The sequence below is a fragment of the Scyliorhinus torazame genome, chromosome 27 (genome assembly GCF_047496885.1).
Source record: "Scyliorhinus torazame isolate Kashiwa2021f chromosome 27, sScyTor2.1, whole genome shotgun sequence".
Lineage (NCBI taxonomy): Eukaryota > Metazoa > Chordata > Chondrichthyes > Carcharhiniformes > Scyliorhinidae > Scyliorhinus > Scyliorhinus torazame.
The window spans coordinates 32,908,144-32,931,536 of NC_092733.1; the positions used below are offsets into that span (position 1 = coordinate 32,908,144).

Consider the following 23,393-nt stretch of genomic DNA (forward strand, 5'->3'; position numbering starts at 1 on the left):
GTGAGGGGGGGGGGGAGACATGGTTAATATTGCAGTGAGGGGGGGGGAGACATGGTTAATATTGCAGTGAGGGGGGGGGAGACATGGTTAATATTGCAGTGAGGGGGGGGGGGAGACATGGTTAATATTGCAGTGAGGGGGGGGAGAAATGGTTAATATTGCAGTGAGGGGGGGGGAGAAATGGTTAATATTGCAGTGAGGGGGGGAGACATGGTTAATATTGCAGTGAGGGGGGGGGAGACATGGTTAATATTGCAGTGAGGGGGGGGGGGAGACATGGTTACTATCGCAGTGAGGGGGGGGAGACATGGTTAATATTGCAGTGAGGGGGGGGAGACATGGTTAATATTGCAGTGAGGGGGGGGAGACATGGTTAATATTGCAGTGAGGGGGGGGGAGAAATGGTTAATATTGCAGTGAGGGGGGGGGAGAAATGGTTAATATTGCAGTGAGGGGGGGAGACATGGTTAATATTGCAGTGAGGGGGGGGGGAGACATGGTTAATATTGCAGTGGGGGGGGGGAGAAATGGTTAATATTGCAGTGAGGGGGGGGAGAAATGGTTAATATTGCAGTGAGGGGGGGGAGACATGGTTAATATTGCAGTGAGGTGGGGGAGACATGGTTAATATTGCAGTGAGGGGGGAGACATGGTTAATATTGCAGTGAGGGGGGGAGACATGGTTAATATTGCAGTGAGGGGGGAGACATGGTTAATATTGCAGTGAGGGGGGGAAATGGTTAATATTGCAGTGAGGGGGGGAGAAATGGTTAATATTGCAGTGAGGGGGGGAGAAATGGTTAATATTGCAGTGAGGGGGGGAGAAATGGTTAATATTGCAGTGAGGGGGGGGAGACATGGTTAATATTGCAGTGAGGGGGGAGAAATGGTTAATATTGCAGTGAGGGGGGGGAGAAATGGTTAATATTGCAGTGAGGGGGGGAGAAATGGTTAATATTGCAGTGAGGGGGGGAAATGGTTAATATTGCAGTGAGGGGGGGAGACATGGTTAATATTGCAGTGAGGGGAGGAGACATGGTTAATATTGCAGTGAGGGGGGGAGACATGGTTAATATTGCAGAGAGGGGGGGAGACATGGTTAATATTGCAGTGAGGGGGGGGGGGACATGGTTAATATTGCAGTGACGGGGGGAGAAACGGTTAATATTGCAGCGAGGGGGGGGGGACATGGTTAATATTGAAGTGAGGGGGGGGAGACATGGTTAATATTGCAGTGAGGGAAGGGAGAAATTGTTAATATTGCAGTGAGGGGGGGGAGACATGGTTAATATTGCTGTGAGGGGGGGAAATGGTTAATATTGCAATGAGGGTGGGAGAGAAATGGTTAATATTGCAGTGAGAGGGGGGAGACATGGTTAATATTGCAGTGAGGGGGGAGACATGGTTAATATTGCAGTGAGGGGGGGGAGAAATGGTTAATATTGCAGTGAGGGGGGGGAGAAATGGTTAATATTGCAGTGAGAGGGGGGAGACATGGTTAATATTGCAGTGAGGGGGGGGAGAAATGGTTAATATTGCAGTGAGGGGGGAGACATGGTTAATATTGCAGTGAGGGGGGGAGACATGGTTAATATTGCAGTGAGGGGGGGGAGACATGGTTAATATTGCAGTGAGGGGGGAGACATGGTTAATATTGCAGTGAGGGGTGGAGACATGGTTAATATTGCAGTGAGTGGGGAGACATGGTTAATATTGCAGTGAGGGGGGGGAGAAATGGTTAATATTGCAGTGAGGGGGAGACATGGTTAATATTGCAGTGAGGGGGGAGACATGGTTAATATTGCAGTGAGGGGGGGAGACATGGTTAATATTGCAGTGACGGGGGGGGACATGGTTAATATTGCAGTGAGGGGAGGGGGGGAGAAATGATTAATATTGCAGTGAGGGGGGGAGAAATGATGAATATTGCAGTGAGGGGGGGGAGACATGGTTAATATTGCAGTGGGGGGGGAGACATGGTTAATATTGCAGTGAGGGGGGAGATATGGTTAATATTGCAGTGAGGGGAGGGGACATGGTTAATATTGCAGTGAGGGGAGGGGGGGAGAAATGATTAATATTGCAGTGAGGGGGGGGAGACATGGTTAATATTGCAGTGGGGGGGGAGACATGGTTAATATTGCAGTGAGGGGGGAGACATGGTTAATATTGCAGTGAGGGGGGGGAGACATGTTTAATATTGCAGTGACGGGGGGGGCATGGTTAATATTGCAGTGAGGGGAGGGGACATGGTTAATATTGCAGTGAGGGGAGGGGGGGAGAAATGATTAATATTGCAGTGAGGGGGGGAGAAATGATTAATATTGCAGTGAGGGGGGGAGACATGGTTAATATTGCAGTGGGGGGGAGACATGGTTAATATTGCAGTGGGGGGGGAGACATGGTTAATATTGCAGTGAGGGGGGGGCATGGTTAATATTGCAGTGAGGGTGGGGGAGACATGGTTAATATTGCAGTGAGGGGGGAGACATGGTTAATATTGCAGTGGGGGGGGAGAAATGGTTAATATTGCAGTGAGGGTGGGGGAGACATGGTTAATATTGCAGTGAGGGGGGGAGACATGGTTAATATTGCAGTGAGGGGGGAGAAATGGTTAATATTGCAGTGAGGGGGGGAGACATGGTTAATATTGCAGTGAGGGGGGGAGACATGGTTAATATTGCAGTGAGGGGGGAGACATGGTTAATATTGCAGTGAGGGGGGGGAAATGGTTAATATTGCAGTGAGGGGGGAGACATGGTTAATATTGCAGTGAGGGGGGGGAGAAATGGTTAATATTGCAGTGAGGGTGGGGGAGACATGGTTAATATTGCAGTGAGGGGGGGAGACATGGTTAATATTGCAGTGAGGGGGGAGAAATGGTTAATATTGCAGTGAGGGGGGGAGACATGGTTAATATTGCAGTGGGGGGGGAGAAATGGTTAATATTGCAGTGAGAGGGGGAGACATGGTTAATATTGCAGTGAGGGGGGGAGAAATGGTTAATATTGCAGTGAGGGGGGGAGAAATGGTTAATATTGCAGTGAGGGGGGGAGACATGGTTAATATTGCAGTGAGGGGGGGGGAGAAATGGTTAATATTGTAGTGAGGGGGGAGACATGGTTAATATTGCAGTGAGGGGGGGGAGACATGGTTAATATTGCAGTGAGGGGGGAGACATGGTTAATATTGCAGTGAGGGGGGGAGAGACATGGTTAATATTGCAGTGAGGGGGGGAGACATGGTTCATATTGCAGTGAGGGGGGAGAAATGGTTAATATTGCAGTGAGGGGGGAGACATGGTTAATATTGCAGTGAGGGGGGGGCATGGTTAATATTGCAATGAGGGGGGGAGACATGGTTAATATTGCAGTGAGGGGGGGAAATGGTTAATATTGCAGTGAGGGGGGGGACATGGTTAATATTGCAGTGAGGGGGGGGAAATGGTTAATATTGCAGTGAGGGGGGGGAGAAATGGTTAATATTGCAGTGAGGGGGGGAGACATGGTTAATATTGCAGTGAGGGGGGGGAAATGGTTAATATTGCAGTGAGGGGGGGGGACATGGTTAATATTGCAGTGAGGGGGGGGAAATGGTTAATATTGCAGTGAGGGGGGGGGACATGGTTAATATTGCAGTGAGGGGGGGAAATGGTTAATATTGCAGTGAGGGGGGGAGAAATGGTTAATATTGCAGTGAGGGGGGGGGAGAAATGGTTAATATTGCAGTGAGGGGGGAGACATGGTTAATATTGCAGTGGGGGGGGGAGACATGGTTAATATTGCAGTGAGGGGGGGAAGACATGGTTAATATTGCAGTGAGGGGGGGAGACATGGTTAATATTGCAGTAAGGGGGGGACATGGTTAATATTGCAGTGAGGGGGGAGACATAGTTAATATTGCAGTGAGGGGGGGAGAAATGGTTAATATTGCAGTGAGGGGGGGAGACATGGTTAATATTGCAGTGAGGGGGGGAGAAATGGTTAATATTGCAGTGAGGGGGGAGACATGGTTAATATTGCAGTGAGGGGGGGACATGGTTAATATTGCAGTGTGGGGGGGGACATGGTTAATATTACAGTGAGGGGGGGGGCATGGTTAATATTGCAGTGAGGGGGGGGACATGGTTAATATTGCAGTGAGGGGGGGAGAAATGGTTAATATTGCAGTGAGGGGGGGGAGAAATGGTTAATATTGCAGTGAGGGGGGAGACATGGTTAATATTGCAGTGAGGGGGGAGACATGGTTAATATTGCAGTGAAGGGGGGAGAAATGGTTAATATTGCAGTGAGGGGGGGAGAAATGGTTAATATTGCAGTGAGGGGGGGACATGGTTAATATTGCAGTGAGTGGGGGGGAGAAATGGTTAATATTGCAGTGAGGGGGGGCATGGTTAATATTGCAGTGAGGGGGGGAAAATGGTTAATATTGCAGTGAGGGGGGGACATGGTTAATATTGCAGTGAGGGGGGGAGACATGGTTAATATCGCAGTGAAGGGGGGAGACATGGTTAATATTGCAGTGAGGGGGGGAGAAATGGTTAATATTGCAGCGGGGGGGGAGACATGGTTAATATTGAAGTGAGGGGGGGAGACATGGTTAATATTGCAGTGAGGGGGGGGGGAGACATGGTTAATATTGCAGTGAGGGGGGGCATGGCTAATATTGCAGTGAGGGGGGAGACATGGTTAATATTGCAGTGAGGGGGGGGGAGAAATGGTTAATATTGCAGTGAGGGGGGGAGAAATGGTTAATATTGCAGTGAGGGGGGGGGAGACATGGTTAATATTGCAGTGAGGGTGGGATGGTTAATATTGCAGTGAGCGGGGGGGAGAAATGGTTAATGTTGCAGTGATGGGGCGAGGGGGGTAGAGTTTGGGGACAAAAAGTCACCTTCACTGCCAATCACTGGCTGGAACGGCTCAGGGTGTGAGGAACGCGGGAATTTGCTGCCAATATGTGTAATGGAGAGATAAGAGGGAGAAATGAACTTAGTGAGAGACAGAGTGGAAGAGGGTGTGAGAGGAACAGAGAAAGAGGGAGACAGGATGAGGCAGAGAGAGAGAGAGAGTGGGATAGGAAGAGAGAGAGAGTGGGCTAGAAAGAGAGAGAGAGAGTGGGATAGAAATAGAGAGAGAGTGGGATAGAAATAGAGAGAGAGAGAGTGGGATAGAAATAGAGAGAGAGTGGGATGGAAATAGATAGAGAGAGAGAGTGGGATAGAAAGAGAGAGAGAGTGGGATAGAAAGAAAGAGAGAGAGTGGGATAGAAAGAGAGAGTGGGATAGAAAGAGAGAGTGTGGGATAGAAAGAGAGAGAGAGAGTTGGATAGAAACAGAGAGAGTGGGATAGAAATAGCGAGAGAGTGGGATAGAAAGAGAGAGAGAGTTAGATAGAAATAGAGAGTGGGATAGAAATAGAGAGAGAGAGAGTGGGATAGAAAGAGAGAGAGAGTGGAATAGAAAGAGAGGGAGTGGGATAGAAAGAGAGAGAGAGTGGAGTAGAAAGAGAGAGAGTGGGATAGAAAGAGATAGAGTGTGGGATAGAAAGAGAGGGAGTGGGATAGAAAGAAACAGGAATTGAGTGGGACCTACACGAGGCAGAAAGAGAGAGTGGGACAGAAATGGAGAGAGTGGGGCAGAGGCGAGAGAGAGAGGGATGAGAGAGTGGGACAGGCACGAGACAGAAAGAAAGAGAGAGTGGGGCAGACAGGAGGCAGAGAGAAAGAGAGAGAGAATGGGGCAGAGGCGAGAGAGAGAGAAAAGGGGTTTTATTTTTTCTTGTAGCTCCAAAGAGAAGGGCTCAGAGGCGACACACGTCGAGTTGGTATCACATTGAGGACGGGGTTTATTTACAAAATGCAGCTCAAACAGGGCACAATGATGAACTCCACAAAAGCCCGTGAAACGCTCCGATTATGTCATTGCGGAACACGTGACAATAACACGCGGGCGGCTCGGTGGCTGAGTGGTTAACACGGCTGCCTCACAGCGCCAGGGTCCCGGGTCCAATTCCGACCTCGGGTGACTGAGCGGAGTTTACACTTTCTCCCCGTGTCTGCGTGGGTTTCCTCCGGGTGCTCCGGTTTCCTCCCACTGTCCAAAGGTTTGCCGGTTAGGGGGTGTTATGGGGGTAACGGGGACGGGGACCTCGGCAGGGTGCTCTTTCAGAGGGTCGGCGCAGACTCGATGGGCTGAATGGCCTCCTTCTGCAACATTGGGATTCGATGGATTTCTGAGGTTCTATTACACCAGCCAATGGTGTTACTCTGATACAGAACAGAAAGTAAAAGAGGGGCAGATGGAGACAAAGCGTGAGAGAGAGAGAGAGAGAAACATTGAAGGTTAGAGGGAGCGAGAGTGTGAGAAAGAGCGAGAGATTGAGAGGGAGACAGAGGACAGACAGGTTGAGGCAGCAACAGAGATGGACAGAGGGAGACAGAGAGAGAGCGAGGGAAAGATACAGGGACAGAGGGAGAGAGAGAGAGAGAGGGAGAGGGAAAGACACAGAGGCAGAGAGAGAGAGTGAGGGAAAGATACAGGGATAGGGAGAGAGAGTGAGGGAAAGATACAGGGGCAGAGGGAGAGAGAGAGAGCGAGGGAAAGATACAGGGACAGAGGGAGAGAGAGAGCGAGGGAAAGATACAGAGACAGAGAGAGAGGGAAAGGGAAAGATACAGAGGCAGAGAGAGAGTGAGGGAAAGATACAGAGAGAGAGAGAGCGAGAGAAAGATACAGAGGCAGAGAGAGAGCGAGGGAAAGATACAGAGAGAGAGGGAGGGAAAGATACAGAGGCAGAGAGAGAGAACGAGGGAAAGCTAAAGAGACCAGAGAGAGAGGGATGGGGAAAGATGCAGAGAGAGAGAGGGAACGAGGGAAAGATACAGAGAGAGAGAGAGAGAGAGCGAGGGAAAGATACAGAGACAGAGAGAGAGAGGGAGAGGGAAAGATGCTGAGACAGAGAGAGAGAGGGCGGGAAAGATACAGAGGCAGAGAGAGAGAATGAGGGAAAGATGCAGTGACAGAGAGAGAGAGCGAGGGAAAGATCAGAGACAGAGAGAGAGCGAGGGAAAGATACAGAGAGAGAGAGAGCGAGGGAAAGATACAAAGAGAGAGCGAGGGAAAGATACAGAGAGAGAGAGAGTGAGGGATAGATACAGAAACAGAGAGTGAGGGAATGATACAGAGAGAGAGGGGGAGGGAAAGATACAGAGACAGAGAGAGCGAGGGAAAGATACAGAGACAGAGAGAGAGAGAGCCAGAGAAAGATACAGAGAGAGAGAACAAGGGAAGGAGACAGAGAAAGAGGGAGAGGGAGAGGGAAAGATACAGAGACAGAGAGAGAGAGCGAGGGAAAGATACAGAGAGAGAGAACGAGGGAAAGAGACAGAGAAAGAGGGAGAGGGAGAGGGAAAGATACAGAGACGGAGAGAGAGCGAGGGAAAGATACAGAGACAGAGAGAGAGCGAGGGAAAGATACAGAGACAGAGAGAGAGGGAGGGAAAGATACAGAGACAGAGAGAGAGAGAGCGAGGGAAAGATACAGAGACAGAGAGAGAGAGAGCGAGGGAAAGATACAGAGACAGAGAGAGAGAGCGAGGGAAAGATACAGAGAGAGAGAACGAGGGAAAGAGACAGAGAAAGAGGGAGAGGGAGAGGGAAAGATACAGAGACGGAGAGAGAGCGAGGGAAAGATACAGAGACAGAGAGAGAGCGAGGGAAAGATACAGAGACAGAGAGAGAGCAAGGGAAAGATACAGAGACAGAGAGAGAGGGAGGGAAAGATACAGAGACAGAGAGAGAGAGAGCGAGGGAAAGATACAGAGACAGAGAGAGAGGGAGGGAAAGACACAGAGACAGAGGGAGAGAGCGAGGGAAAGGTACAGAGACAGAGAGAGAGGGAGGGAAAGACACAGAGACAGAGGGAGAGAGCGAGGGAAAGATACAGAGACAGAGAGAGAGAGAGAGGGAAAGATACAGAGAGAGGTGATCTCGGGGACAGCAGTGCAATGTGAGTCTGCCCCTTGTGTGAGGAGATCGGCCCAATGGGACTGGACTGTGACAAAGCCCCTGCTTCAGCGACACTGTCGAGGCTCAGACACCAAGACAGGAACAGGAGGAGGCCATTCAGCCCATTGAACCTGTTCCGTGGGACAGGAGGGTTGTCTGGGTGATAGGAGGGTGGCCAGAGGGGGGGTGGAGCTGCTGTATGTGAGGTGACAGCTCCTGATCTCTGAATCCAGACAGTGAGAGGCAGGTGTTGGTGTCAATATTTAATCTCGAAACAGTTTCTCACCTCCAGAATGATTTTCTGCATCGAGTCAGGATCAAAGTCTCCCAGCAATGAGCAATGTGATCACCAGTTGAAACTGTTTGCCACCCATTCCTAAAGACAACAATCACAGCTTTAAAAGGTTAAACTCACTGAGCCCAGCTCCCAGGAGGCACTGGGGCCTGGCCATTCTTCCCTCTATTTCATGTTTCCCCCTCAATGTTACCATTGCCTCTTTCCTCTCCCGTACCAGCCTCCCGGAGCAGGCGCCGGGATGTGGCGACTAGGGGCTTTTCACAGTAACTTCATTTGAAGCCTACTTGTCACAATAAGCGATTTTCATTTCATTTTTTCATTTCACTCCATATCTGGTTCACACTCTCTCTATCTCGATATAGTTTCTACTTTCTACTCTCTGTGTCACATCCTCCCAACTCCTGTCCAAACTAATAAAAACATCAGGAATATGAGCGAGATCATCGAGTCCATCAGGACGGCTCTGCCTAATCAGGGCTGGTCATTGTGGATCTAACACCACTTTCCTGTCTTCCCGATAATCCTCGTCAATCCAAAATCTGTACCTCGCCTGTCACTCTTTGTTCCTCCTTCAATTGCTGTTGCTCTCGCCCTCCTCCCTGTCACAGGAGAGAGAGAGATGCAGCAAGATAGAGGGAATGTGTGAGAGAGATACAGCAAGATAGAGAGAATGTGTGAGAGAGAGAGAGATACAGCAAGACAGAGAGAATGTGTGTGCGAGATACAGCAAGATAGAGAGAATGTGTGTGAGAGAGAAAGAGAGAGAAATATAGCAAGATAGAGAGAATGTGTGTGAGAGAGAGAGAGAAATACAGCAAGATAGAGAGAATGTGAGTGAGAGAGAGAAATACAGCAAGATAGAGAGAATGTGTGAGAGAGAGAGAGAGATGCAGCAAGATAGAGAGAATGTGTGAGAGAGAGATACAGCAAGATAGAGAGAATGTGTGAGAGAGAGATACAGCAAGATCGAGAGAATGTGTGAGAGAGAGATACAGCAAGATAGAGAGAATGTGAGAGAGAGAGAGACAGCAAGATAGAGAGAATGTGTGAGAGAGATACAGCAAGATAGAGAGAATGTGTGAGAGAGAGAGAGAGATACAGCAAGATAGAGAGGATGTGTGAGAGAGAGAGAGAGAGATACAGCAAGATAGAGAGAATGTGTGTGAGAGATACAGCAAGATAGAGAGAATGTGTGAGAGAGAGAAAGAGAGAGAAATACAGCAAGATAGAGAGAATGTGTGTGAGAGATACAGCAAGATAGAGAGAATGTGTGTGAGAGAGAGAGAGAGAGAAATACAGCAAGATAGAGAGAATGTGAGTGAGAGAGAGAAATACAGCAAGATAGAGAGAATGTGTGAGAGAGAGAGAGAGATGCATCAAGATAGAGAGAATGTGTGAGAGAGAGAGAGATACAGCAAGATAGAGAGAATGTGTGAGAGAGAGAGATTCAGCAAGATAGAGAGAATGTGTGAGAGAGAGAGATACAGCAAGATAGAGAGAATGTGTGAGAGAGAGAGATACAGCAAGATAGAGAGAATGTGTGAGAGAGAGCGACAGCAAGATAGAGAGAATGCGTGAGAGAGGGATACAGCAAGATAGAGAGAATGTGTGTGAGAGAGAGAGATACAGCAAGATAGAGAGAATGTGTGTGAGAGAAATACAGCAAGATAGAGAGAATGTGTGAGAGAGAGATACAGCAAGATAGAGAGAATGTGCGAGAGAGAGAGATACAGCAAGATAGAGAGAATGTGTGAGAGAGAGAGATACAGCAAGATAGAGAGAATGTGTGAGAGAGAGCGACAGCAAGATAGAGAGAATGCGTGAGAGAGGGATACAGCAAGATAGAGAGAATGTGTGTGAGAGAGAGAGATATACAGCAAGATGGAGAGAATGTGTGTGAGAGAGAGATACAGCAAGATAGAGAGAATGTGTGTGAGAGAGAGATACAGCAAGATAGAGAGAATGTGTGAGAGAGAGATACAGCAAGGTGGAGAGAATGTGTGAGAGAGAGAGAGATACAGCAAGATAGAGAGAATGTGTGAAAGAGAGAAATACAGCAAGATAGTGAGAATGTGTGAGAGAGAGAGAGACAGCAAGATAGAGAGAATGTGTGAGAGAGAGAGATACAGCAAGATAGAGAGAATATGTGAGAGAGAGAGAGATACAGCAAGATAGAGAGAATGTGTGTGAGAGAGAGAGAGATACAGCAAGATAGAGAGAATGTGTGAGAGAGAGAGATACAGCAAGATAGAGAGAATGTGTGAGAGAGAGAGAGAGATACAGCAAGATAGAGAGAATGTGTGTGTGAGAGAGAAATACAGCAAGATAGAGAGAATGTGTGAGAGAGAGGGATACAGCAAGATAGAGAGAATGTGTGAGAGAGAGATACAGCAAGATAGAGAGAATGTGTGAGAGAGAGAGAGAGATGCAGCAAGATAGAGAGAATGTGTGAGAGAGATACAGCAAGATAGAGAGAATGTGTGAGAGAGAGAGAGACAGCAAGATAGAGAGAATGTGTGAGAGAGAGAGAGAGATGCTGCAAGATAGAGAGAATGTGTGAGAGAGAGAGATACAGCAAGATAGAGAGAATGTGAGAGAGAGAGAAATACAGCAAGATAGAGAGAATGTGTGTGAGAGAGAGATACAGCAAGATAGAGAGAATGTGTGAGAGAGAGACACAGCAGAGAGAGAGTGAGAGATATCCATCCCACTCCCCCTCCCTCACTCACTCCATCCATCCTCACTCACTCCACCACACTCCCCTCACTCACTCCATCCCACTCCCTCACTCACTCCCATCCCACTCCCCTCACTCACTCCACCTCACTCCCCTCACTCACTCCACCACACTCCCACTCCCACACCCACCCACCACACCACCCACTCCCACACCACTCCCTCACCACTCCACACCACTCACTCCCCACTCCACCACTCACTCCCATCCCACTCACCACACCACTCCACCCACTCCCACTCACTCACTCCACCACCCCTCACTCACTCACACCATCCCACTCCCCACTCACTCACTCCATCCCACCCCACACACCACCCACCACTCCCCTCACTCACTCCATCCCCATCCCCTCACCCTCACTCCATCCCACTCCCCCTCACTCACATCCCCTCCACCCACTCACTCCAACCTCACCATCCCACCATCCCACACTCACTCCACCCACTCCATCCCACCACTCCACCCACTCCCACCCACCACCCACCCACTCCCACCCACTCACTCACTCCATCCACCCACACCCTCCCACACACACACCATCCCCACCCCTCACCCACCCACTCCCACCCACCACTCCCACTCCACCCACTCACCCACCCACACCCACCCCACTCACTCCACCCACTCCCCACCACTCCACCCACTCACCACCACTCCACCCACTCCCCTCACTCACTCACCCCACCCCTCACTCACTCCATCCCATTCCCTCACTCACTCCACCACACTCCCCTCACTCACTCCATCCCACTCCCCTCACTCACTCCATCCCACTCCCCTCACTCACTCACTCCATCCCACTCCCCTCACTCACTCACTCCTTCCCACTCCCCTCACTCACTCCATCCCATTCCCTCACTCACTCCATCCCACTCCCCTCACTCACTCCACCACACGCCCCTCACTCACTCCATCCCACTCCCCTCACTCACTCACTCCATCCCACTCCCCTCACTCACTCACTCCTTCCCACTCCCCTCACTCACTCCATCCCATTCCCTCACTCACTCCACCACACTCCCCTCACTCACTCCATCCCACTCCCCTCACTCACTCCATCCCACTCCCCTCACTCACTCACTCCATCCCACTCCCCTCACTCACTCACTCCTTCCCACTCCCCTCACTCACTCCATCCCATTCCCTCACTCACTCCACCACACGCCCCTCACTCACTCCATCCCACTCCCCTCACTCACTCACTCCATCCCACTCCCCTCACTCACTCACTCCTTCCCACTCCCCTCACTCACTCCATCCCATTCCCTCACTCACTCCATCCCACTCCCCTCACTCACTCACTCCATCCCAGTCCCCCTCCTTCACTCACTCCATCCCATTCCCTCACTCACTCACTCCATCCCACTCCCCTCACTCACTCCATCCCACTGCCCTCCCTCACTCACTCCATCCCACTCCCCTCACTCACTCCATCCCACTCCCCTCCCTCACTCACTCCATCCCATTTCCTCACTCACTCCATCCCACTCCCCTCACTCACTCACTCCATCCCATTCCCTCACTCACTCCACCACACTCCCCTCACTCACTCCATCCCACTCCCCTCCCTCACTCACTCCATCCCATTTCCTCACTCACTCCATCCCACTCCCCTCACTCACTCACTCCATCCCACTCCCCTCACTCACTCACTCCTTCCCACTCCCCTCACTCACTCCATCCCACTCCCCTCACTCACTCCATCCCACTCCCCTCACTCACTCACTCCTTCCCACTCCCCTCACTCACTCCATCCCATTCCCTCACTCACTCCATCCCATTCCCTCACTCACTCCACCACACTCCCCTCACTCACTCCACCACACTCCCCTCACTCACTCCATCCCACTCCCCTCCCTCACTCACTCCATCCCATTCCCTCACTCACTCCACCACACTCCCCTCACTCACTCCTTCCCACTCCCCTCCCTCACTCACTCCATCCCATTCCCTCACTCACTCCACCACACTCCCCTCACTCACTCCATCCCACTCCCCTCACTCACTCCATCCCACTCCCCTCCCTCACTCACTCCATCCCATTCCCTCACTCACTCCATCCCACTCCCCTCACTCACTCCATCCCACTCCCCTCACTCACTCCATCCCACTCCCCTCACTCACTCACTCCATCCCACTCCCCTCCCTCACTCACTCCATCCCATTCCCTCACTCACTCCATCCCATTCCCTCACTCACTCACTCCATCCCACTCCCCTCACTCACTCACTCCATCCCAGTCCGCCTCCTTCACTCACTCCATCCCACTCCCCTCCCTCACTCACTCCATCCCATTTCCTCACTCACTCCACCACACTCCCCTCACTCACTCCATCCCACCCCCCTCACTCACACTATCCCACTCCCCTCACTCACTCACTCCATCCCACTCCCCTCACTCACTCACTCCATCCCACTCCCCTCACTCACTCCATCCCACTCCCTCACTCACTCCATCCCACTCCCCTCCCTCACTCACTCCATCCTATTCCCTCACTCACTCCATCCCATTCCCTCACTCACTCCACCCCACTCCCCTCACTCACTCCATCCCACTCCCCTCCCTCACTCACTCCATCCCACTGCCCTCCCTCACTCATTCCATCCCAGTCCCCCTCCTTCACTCACTCCATCCCATTCCCTCACTCACTCACTCCATCCCACTCCCCTCACTCACTCCATCCCACTCCCCTCACTCACTCACTCCAGCCCAGTCCCCCTCCTTCACTCATTCCATCCCACTCCCCTCACTCCATCCCACTCCCCTCACTCACTCACTCCATCCCACTCCCCTCACTCACTCACTCCATCCCACTCCCCTCCCTCACTCACTCCATCCCATTCCCTCACTCACTCCCTGCAGAGTAATAAAAGCCACTCTCTCAGTTGGAGATTTGATGATTGCTCCGGGAGTTTTCCGGGTGAAGTTTGAGTTTAAAACCCCTCCGGATGCTGATACCTGGCGCTGGTGATGTTGGATTTGGGACAATCATTGAAGATGCAATTTGAGGCAGAGTGGTCTCTGGCATGGGTGACACAGTGCTCTCTGGCGTGGTTGGCACAGTGCTCTCTGGCATGGGTGGCACAGTGGTCTCTGGCATGGGTGGCACAGTGGTCTCTGGCGTGGTTGGCACAGTGGTCTCTGGCGTGGTTGGCACAGTGCTCTCTGGTGTGGTTGGCACAGTGGTCTCTGGCATGGGTGGCAGAGTTGGTATGACAGCTTTAACTGGAAATAAGAGACACAAAGGTGGGAGAATGAGTGAGGACAAAATCCCAACATCAAAGCAAAATAAAGAAAGTGCCGGGAATCTGAAGTCATTGCAGAAGCTTCTGGAAAGACTCAGTACATCTGGGAGCATCTGTGGAGTGAGGAACAGAGAGCCTTGCAGATTGAGGAACTGTTGTCATCCGAGGGCCAGAAGCCGACAAGGTTAGCTCTGTTCCTGTCCACAGACACTGCCAGACATGCTGAGTATTTTATATTCTTCTCCACAAACACCAAACTCCACTTCAAACCCGAACTAGAATTCAGCAAATGAGAGAGAGGAGGTAAAACAGCCTCCGCTATCATTTAAATGTGACCCCTACCCAGGTCCCCACACGTGACAGTCCACATCCTCCTGACCCCTCAGTAAGCCCCCCAACATGGTATTCCCCAAACCCGACCCCCAGGGCCTCTTTTGTGATCCATGCACTGGGACCCCCAGATCCCTCTGTACCTCAGAGCTCTGCAATCTCGCACCGTTTCCAAAATCAGCTTCCCTTTTATTCTTCCTGCCAAACTGGACACTTTCCCACTTTCCCAAGTTATATCCATTTTCCCCACATTTACCCTCTCGATGTCCCTTTACACCCTCCTTACGTTCTCTTCACAATTTACTGTCCTTCCTATCATTGTGTCGTCAGCAAAGTTAGTGAGCAGACATTCAGCCCCTTCATCCGAGTCCCTCTCTCCATGTTTCTGAAATATCCTCAGTGACTCAGCTTCCACAGGCCTCTGGGATCGAGAATTCCAAACAGTCACAACCCTGGGGTTTTATCATTTTTAAAACCTCTCTCCCCCTCGGCCCTAATTGGCTTCTCCTTATTTGGGGTTTTTGCCCCGTGGTTCAGAATTTGCCGACCAGGGGAACGAGCTCCGCCGCATCGACCCTGTCTCTCCATTTCAGTCTGGTTTAGATTGCAGTGAGAGCTCAGTCAAATTCCCACCTGGATGAAAAGGTTTTCCCTCAAATCCCCTCTAAATCTCCGGCCCCTTACCTTAAATCGCTGCCCCCTGGTTACCCCTCAACTAAGGGGAAAAGTACCTCCCTATCCACCCTGTCCCTGTCCCTCATAATTCTGTCCAAATCGCTCAGCTCCCTCCTCAGCCCTCTCTGCTCCAGAGGAAACATTCCCAGCCGCTCCAGTCTCTCTCGATAGCTGAAACATTGCAGCCTGGGCAACATCCTGTTCAGTCTCCCCTGCACCCTCTCTAATGCACTCACTGCTATAGTGTGGTGACCAGAACTGTACACAATCCTCTAGCTGTGACCTAACCAGCGTTTTATACAGTCCCAGCATAACCTCCCCGCTCTTGTATTCAGTGCCTGGGTTAATAACGGCAGGTATCCCATAGACCTTGTAAACCACCTTGTACCATCCTGCTGCCTTCAGGGACTTATAGACCTGCACACCCAGATCCCTCTGTACTTCCTGAGGTCTTCCCATTCATTGTATGTTCCCTTCCCAGCTTAGTCCTCCCAATAGGCATCACCTCGCACTTTTCAGGGTTAAATTCCATTTGCCGCTGTTCTGCCCATCTAACCAGACTGTCCCCTGGCCTAGCAGGATGGGCGTATGAGGAGGATTGAGTCGGTTAGGATTGTCTTCGCTGGAGTGCAGAAGAATGAGGGGAGACCTCATAGAAACCGATAAAATTCAACCAGGACTGGACAGGGTAGATGCAGGAAGGATGTTCCCGATGGTGGGGGTGAACCAGGGGTCACAGTCTGAGGATACAAAGAACAACATAGCACAGGAACAGGCCCTTCAGCCCTCCAAGCCGATACTGGTCATGATACCATCCTTGGCCAAAACCCTCAGCACATCCTGGTCCTGCGGCATCGACCATTTTGGACAGAGATGAGGAGAAATACCTTCGCCCGGAGAGTGGTCGGCCTGTGGAATCCGTTACCACAGGAAGTAGTTGAGGCCAAAACATTGATGTTTTCAAGAAGCAGCTCGATATCGCTCTGATGCCGAAGGGGATCAAAGGACATGGGGGGGAAGCGGGATTAGGCTATTGAGTTGGGTGATCAGCCACCATCATAATGACGGGCAGAGCAGCTCGAGGGGCCGAATGGCCTCCTCCTGCTCCTATTTTCCAGGTTTCTTTGACCAGCTCATCTATATGGTCTTGTAATCTAAGGCTTTCTTAGAACATAGAACATAGAACAATACAGCGCAGTACAGGCCCTTCGGCCCACGATGTTGCACCGAAACAAAAGCCATCTAACCTACACTATGCCATTATCATCCATATGTTTATCCAATAAACTTTTAAATGTCCTCAATGTTGGCGAGTTCACTACTGTAGCAGGTAGGGCATTCCACGGCCTCACTACTCTTTGCGTAAAGAACCTACCTCTGACCTCTGTCCTATATCTATTACCCCTCAGTTTAAAGTTATGTCCCCTCGTGCCAGCCATTTCCATCCGCGGGAGAAGGCTCTCACTGTCCACCCTATCCAACCCCCTGATCATTTTGTATGCCTCTATTAAGTCTCCTCTTAACCTTCTTCTCTCCAACGAAAACAACCTCAAGTCCATCAGCCTTTCCTCATAAGATTTTCCCTCCATACCAGGAAACATCCTGGTAAATCTCCTCTGCACCCGCTTCAAAGCCTCCACGTCCTTCCTATAATGCGGTGACCAGAACTGCACGCAATACTCCAAATGCGGCCGTACCAGAGTTCTGTACAGCTGCAACATGACCTCCCGACTCCGGAACTCAATCCCTCTACCAATAAAGGCCAACACTCCATAGGCCTTCTTCACAACCCTATCAACCTGGGTGGCAACTTTCAGGGATCTATGTACACGGACACCTAGATCCCTCTGCTCATCCACACTTTCAAGAACTTTACCATTAACCAAATATTCCGCATTCCTGTTATTCCTTCCAAAGTGAATCACCTCACACTTCTCTACATTAAACTCCATTTGCCACCTCTCAGCCCAGCTCTGCAGCTTATCTATATCCCTCTGTAACCTGCTACATCCTTCCACACTATCGACAACACCACCGACTTTAGTATCGTCTGCAAATTTACTCACCCACCCTTCTGCGCCTTCCTCTAGGTCATTGATAAAAATGACAAACAGCAACGGCCCCAGAACAGATCCTTGTGGTACTCCACTTGTGACTGTACTCCATTCTGAACATTTCCCATCAACCACCACCCTCTGTCTTCTTTCAGCTAGCCAATTTCTGATCCACTTCTCTAAATCACCCTCAATCCCCAGCCTCCGTATTTTCTGCAATAGCCTACCGTGGGGAACCTTATCAAACGCTTTGCTGAAATCCATATACACCACATCAACTGCTCTACCCTCATCTACCTGTTCAGTCACCTTCTCAAAGAACTCAATCAGGTTTGTGAGGCATGACCTACCCTTCACAAAGCCATGCTGACTATCCCTGATCATATTATTCCTATCTAGATGATTATAAATCTTGTCTCTTATAATCCCCTCCAAGTCTTTACCCACTACAGACGTGAGGCTCACCTGTCTATAGTTGCCGGGGTTGTCTCTACTCCCCTTTTTGAATAAAGGGACCACATTTGCTGTCCTCCAGTCCTCTGGCACTATTCCTGTAGCCAATGATGACATAAAAATCAAAGCCAAAGATCCAGCAATCTCTTCCCTGGCCTCCCAGAGAATCCTCGGATAAATCCCATCAGGCCCCGGGGACTTATCTATTTTCAGCCTGTCCAGAATTGCCAACACCTCTTCCCTACGTACCTCAATGCCATCTATTCTAATAGCCTGGGTCTTAGCATTCTCCTCCACAACATTATCTTTTTCCTGAATGAATACTGACGAAAAATATTCATTTAGTATCTCGCCTATCTCTTCAGACTCCACACACAATTTCCCATCCCTGTCCTTGACTGGTCCTACTCTTACCCTAGTCATTCGCTTATTCCTGACATACCTATAGATACCTTCTCTCATTCTTCAAAACTGTCACGAATTCATGTCCAGTTTCCTCAATCTCTCTTCATAAGGGACAGTCCCGACATCCCGGGAACAAGTCTGGTGAACCTTCGGTAAACTCCAGCTCTGGGAATAAAATCCTTCCTCAGGTAAGGGAACCAAAACTACACACACTGCTCCAGGTGTGGTCAAACCAGAGTTCCAGAAATTTGGAGCAAGACTTTGCGACTCCTGCACTCAAATTCTCTGGTCATAATGTCTAACATTCCTTTACCTTCCTAATTGCTCCCTGTAAATGCACGCTAGCTCTCAGTGCCTTATTGACGAGGACTCCCAGGTCCCTTTGTCCAGCTACACTTTCTAATCTCTCACCATTTGAGAAATAACCCACACACCTGTTCCTCCCACAAAATGGTCGCCTCACATTTTCTACGATATATTCCATCTCCCATGTTCTTGCCAACTCACCAAATCTGCCCAAATCCCCTTGAAACAGTTTTGCATCTTCCTCACAACTCACATTCCCACTCACGTTGTGCCTTCCACAATCTTGGAAAGGTGACATTGATCTATATTGTGAACAGCTGGGGCCCTGAGTACTGATCCTTGTGGGCCCCACTCGTCAGAGGCTGTCACTGTCAGAATGGGCCCTTTATTCCCGCTCTCTGTTTTCTGCCTGTTAACCAGTCCTGAGCCTGTGTCAGTATCTTGTCTCCTATCCCATTGCTATAGTTTGTGACCAACCTCCTGTTGGTGAGTTCATCAAAAGCTTTATGAAAATACAGGGGACGGGATTCTCCGAGCCCCCGCCGAGTCGGAGAATTGCCGGGGACAGGAGTGAATCCCGCCCCCGGCTGCTGCCGAATTCTCCGGCCCCCTAAAAATCCCGGGGAGGAGAGGGCGAGTGCCGGGGAGGAGAGGGCGAGTGCCGGGGAGGAGGGGGCGAGTGCAGGGGTGTAGAGGGCGAGTGCCGGGTGGGAGAGGGCGAGTGCCGGGGAGGAGGGGCGAGTGCCGGGGAGGAGAGGGCGAGTGCCGGGAGGGGAGAGGGTGAGTGCCGGGGAGGAGAGGGCGAGTGCCGGGGAGGGGAGGGCGAGTGTCGGGGCGGAGAGGGCGAGTGCCGGGGCGGAGAGGGCGAGTTCCGGGAGGAAAGAGGTCGAGTGCCGGGGAGGAGAGGGCGAGTGCCGGGGCGGAGAGTGCGAGTGCCGGGGCGGAGAGGGCGAGTGCCGGGAGGAAAGAGGGCGAGTGCCGGGGAGGAGAGGGCGAGTGCCGGGGAGGAGAGGGCGAGTGCCGGGGAGGAGAGGGCGAGTGCCAGGGAGGAGATGGCGAGTGTCGGGGCGGAGAGGGCGAGTGCCGGGGAGGAGAGGGCGAGTGCCGGGGAGGAGAGGGCGAGTGCCGGGAGGAAAGAGGGCGAGTGCCGGGGAGGAGAGGGCGAGTGCCGGGGAGGAGAGGGCGAGTGCCAGGGAGGAGATGGCGAGTGTCGGGGCGGAGAGGGCGAGTGCCGGGGAGGAGAGGGCGAGTGTCGGGGCGGAGAGGGCGAGTGCCGGGAGGAAAGAGGGCGAGTGCCGGGGAGGAGAGGGCGAGTGCCGGGGAGGAGGGGGCGAGTGCCGGGGAGGAGGGGGCGAGTGCCGGGGAGGAGAGGGCGAGTGCCGGGGAGGAGAGAGCGAGTGCCGGGGAGGAGAGGGCGAGTGCAGGGGAGGAGAGGGCGAGTGCCGGGGGAGGAGAGGGAGAGTGCCGGGGAGGAGAGGGCGAATGCCGGGGAGGGGGGGGGGGGGGAGAGCCGGGGTGGGGGGGAGCGAGTGCCGGGGTGTGTGTGTGCTGGGTGTGTCCGTCCTGGGTGGTTGTGTCCTGGGTGGGTGTGTCCTGGGTTAGTGTGTGCTGAGTGGGTGTGTGCTGGGTGGGTGTGTGCAGGGTGTGTGTGTGCTGGGTGGGTGTGTGCTGGGTGTGTGTGTGCTGGGTGTGTGTGTGCTGGGTGTGTGTGTGCTGGGTGGGTGTGAGCTGGGTGTGTGTGTGCTGGGTGGGTGTGTGCTGGGTGGGTGTGTGCTGGGTGTGTGTGTGCTGCGTAGGTGTGTGCTGGGTGGGTGTGTGCTGGGTATGTGTGTGCTGGGTGTGTGTGTGCTGGGTGGGTGTGTGCTGGGTAGGTGTGACATGGGTGTGTGTGTGCTGGGTAGGTGTGTGCTGAGTGTGTGTGTGCTAGGTGGGTGTGTGCTGTGTAGGTGTGAGCTGGGTGTGTGTGTGATGGGTGTGTGTGCTGGGTAGGTGTGTGCTGGGTAGGTGTGACCTGGGTGTGTGTGTGCTGTGTAGGTTTGAGCTGGTGTCTGTGTGATGGGTACGTGTGTGCTGTGTAGGTGTGTGCTGTGTGGATGTGTGCTGGTTAGGTGTGTGCTGGGTAGGTGTGTCCTGGGTGGGTGTGTGCTGGGTGTGTGTGTGCTGGGTAGGTGTGTGCTGGGTGTGTGTGTGCAGGGTGGATGTGTGCTGTGTAGGTGTGAGCTGGGTGTGTGTGTGCTGGGTGTGTGTGTGCTGGGTGTGTCCGTCCTGGGTAGGTGTGTGCTGTGTAGGTGTGAGCTGGGTGTGTGTGTGATGGGTGTGTGAATGCTGGGTATGTGTGTCCTGGGTGGGTTTGTGCTGGGTAGGTGTGTGCTGGGTGTGTGTGTGCTGGGCGGGTGTGTGCTGGGTGTGTGTGTACTGGGTGTGTGTGTGCTGGGTGTGTGTGTGCTGGGTGTGTGTGTGCTGGGTGTGTCCGTCCTGTGGGTGTCCGTCCTGGGTAGGTGTGTGCTGTGTAGGTGTGAGCTGGGTGTGTGTGTGATGGGTGTGTGTATGCTGGGTATGTGTGTCCTGGGTGGGTTTGTGCTGGGTAGGTGTGTGCTGGGTGTGTGTGTGCTGGGTGTGTGTGTGCTGGGTGTGTGTGTGATGGGTGTGTGTGTGCAGGGTGTGTGTGTGCTGGGTGTGTGTGTGATGGGTGGGTGTGTTGTGGGTGTGTCAGTCCAAGGAGGGTGTGTCCTGGGTGGGTGTGTGCTGGGTGGGTATGTGCTGGGTGTGTGTGTGCTGGGTGTGTGTGTGCTGGGTGGGTGTGCGCTGGGTGTGTGTGCGCTGGGTGGGTGTGTGCTGGGTAGATGTGTGCTGGGTGTGTGTGTGCTGGGTGTGTGTGTGCTGGGTGTGTGTGTGCTGGGTGGGTGTGTGCTGGGTGTGTGTGTGCTGGGTGTGTGTGTGCTGGGTGTGTGTGTGCTGGGTGTGTGTGTGATGGGTGGGTGTGTTGTGGGTGTGTCAGTCCAAGGAGGGTGTGTCCTGGGTGGGTGTGTGCTGGGTGGGTATGTGCTGGGTGTGTGTGTGCTGGGTGTGTGTGTGCTGGGTGTGTGTGTGCTGGGTGTGTGTGCGCTGGGTGGGTGTGTGCTGGGTGTGTGTGTGCTGGGTGTGTGTGTGCTGGGTGTGTGTGTGCTGGGTGTGTGTGTGCTGGGTGTGTGTGTGCTGGGTGGGTGTGTGCTGGGTAGGTGTGTGCTGGGTGTGTGTGTGCTGGGTGTGTGTGTGCTGGGTGTGTGTGTGTGCTGGGTGGGTGGGTACTGGGTGGGTGTGTGCTGGGTGTGTGTGTGCTGGGTGGGTGTGTGCTGGGTGGGTGTGTGCTGGGTGTGTGTGTGCTGGGTGTGTGTGTGCTGGGTAGGAGTGTGCTGGGTAGGTGTGTGCTGGGTGGTTGTGTGCTGGGTGGGTGTGTCCTGGATAGGTGTGTGCTGGGTGGGTGGGTGCTGGGTGGGTGGGTGCTGGGTGGGTGTGTCCTGGGTAGGTGTGTCCTGGGTAGGTGTGTCCTGGGTGGGTGTGTGCTGGGTGTGTGTGTGCTGGGTGGGTGGGTGCTGGGTGGGTGTGTCCTGGGTGTGTGTGTGCTGGGTAGGTGTGTGCTGAGTGGGTGTGCGCTGGGTGTGTGTGTGCTGGGTGGGTGTGTGCTGGGTAGGTGTGTGCTGGGTGTGTGTGTGCTGGGTGGGTGTGTGCTGGGTGTGAGTGTGCTGGGTGTGTGTTTGCTGGGTGGGTTTGTGCTGGGTGGGTGTGTCCTGGGTGGGTGTGTCCTGGGTAGGTGTGTCCTGGGTAGGTGTGTGCTGGGTGGGTGGGTGCTGGGTGTGTGTGTGCTGGGTGGGTGTGTGCTGGGTGTGTGTGTGCTGGGTGTGTGTGTGCTGGGTAAGTGTGTGCTGGATGTGTGTGTGCTGGGTGGGTGTGTGCTGGGTGTGTGCTGGGTGGGTGGGTGCTGGGGGTGTGTGTCCTGGGTAGGTGTGTCCTGGGTGTGTGTGTGCTGTGTAGGTGTGTGCTGGGTGTGTCCGTCCTGGGTGTGTGTGTCCTGGGTGTGTGTGTCCTGTGTAGGTGTGTGCTGGGTAGGTGTGTGCTGGGTAGGTGTGACCTGGGTGTGTGTGTGCTGGGTGTGTCCGTCCTGGGTGGGTGTGTCCTGGGTGTGTGTGTCCTGGGTAGTTGTGTGCTGGGTAGGTATGTGCTGGGTAGGTGTGTGCTGGGTAGGTGTGTGCTGTGTAGGTGTGTGCTGGGTGTGTCCATCCTGGGTGTGTGTGTCCTGGGTGGGTGTGTCCTGGGTAGGTGTGTGCTGGGTAGGTGTGTGCTGGGTAGGTGTGACCTGGGTGTGTGTGTGCTGGGTGTGTCCGTCCTGGGTGGGTGTGTCCTGGGTAGGTGTGTGCTGGGTATGTCCGTCCTGGGTGGGTGTGTCCTGGGTGGGTGTGTGCTGGGTAGGTGTGTGCTGGGTGTGTCCGTCCTGGGTGTGTGTGCTGGGAAGGTGTGTGCTGGGTCTGTGTGTGCTGGGTAGGTGTGTGCTGGGTGTGTCCGTCCTGGGTGGGTGTGTCCTGGGTGGGTGTGTGCTGGGTAGGTGTGTGCTGGGTATGTCCGTCCTGGGTGGGCGTGTCCTGGGTGTGTGTGTGCTGGGTAGGTGTGTGCTCGGTAGGTGTGTGCTGGGTGGGTGTGTGCTGGGTGTGTGTGTGCTGGGTGTGTGTGTGCTGGTTGGGTGTGTCCTGGGTGGGTGTGTCCTGGGTGTGCCCGTCCTGGGTAGGTGTGTCCTGGGTGGGTGTGTGCTGGGTAGGTGTGTGCTGGGTAGGTGTGTGCTGGGTGTGTGGGTGCTGGTGGGTGTGTGCTGGGTAGGTGTTTGCTGGGTGTGTGTGTGCTGGGTGT

General features: G+C 52.8%; 1 protein-coding gene across 2 annotated transcripts in view; it reads right to left on the reverse strand.

Moving 5' to 3' along the window:
- LOC140403344 (pancreatic secretory granule membrane major glycoprotein GP2-like) overlaps window positions 1-23,393 on the reverse strand; it is a 126,357-nt gene that overhangs the window by 1,946 nt on the left and 101,018 nt on the right. For both annotated transcript variants that reach the window (XM_072491237.1, XM_072491238.1), the window contains exons 6-7: window positions 14,006-14,272; window positions 8,295-8,384 (exon numbers count right to left, since the gene is read on the reverse strand). In XM_072491237.1, the coding sequence (XP_072347338.1) occupies window positions 8,326-8,384; window positions 14,006-14,272 (326 nt within the window). In that variant the 3' untranslated portion in view covers window positions 8,295-8,325. The remainder of the gene's footprint in view (window positions 1-8,294; window positions 8,385-14,005; window positions 14,273-23,393) is intronic.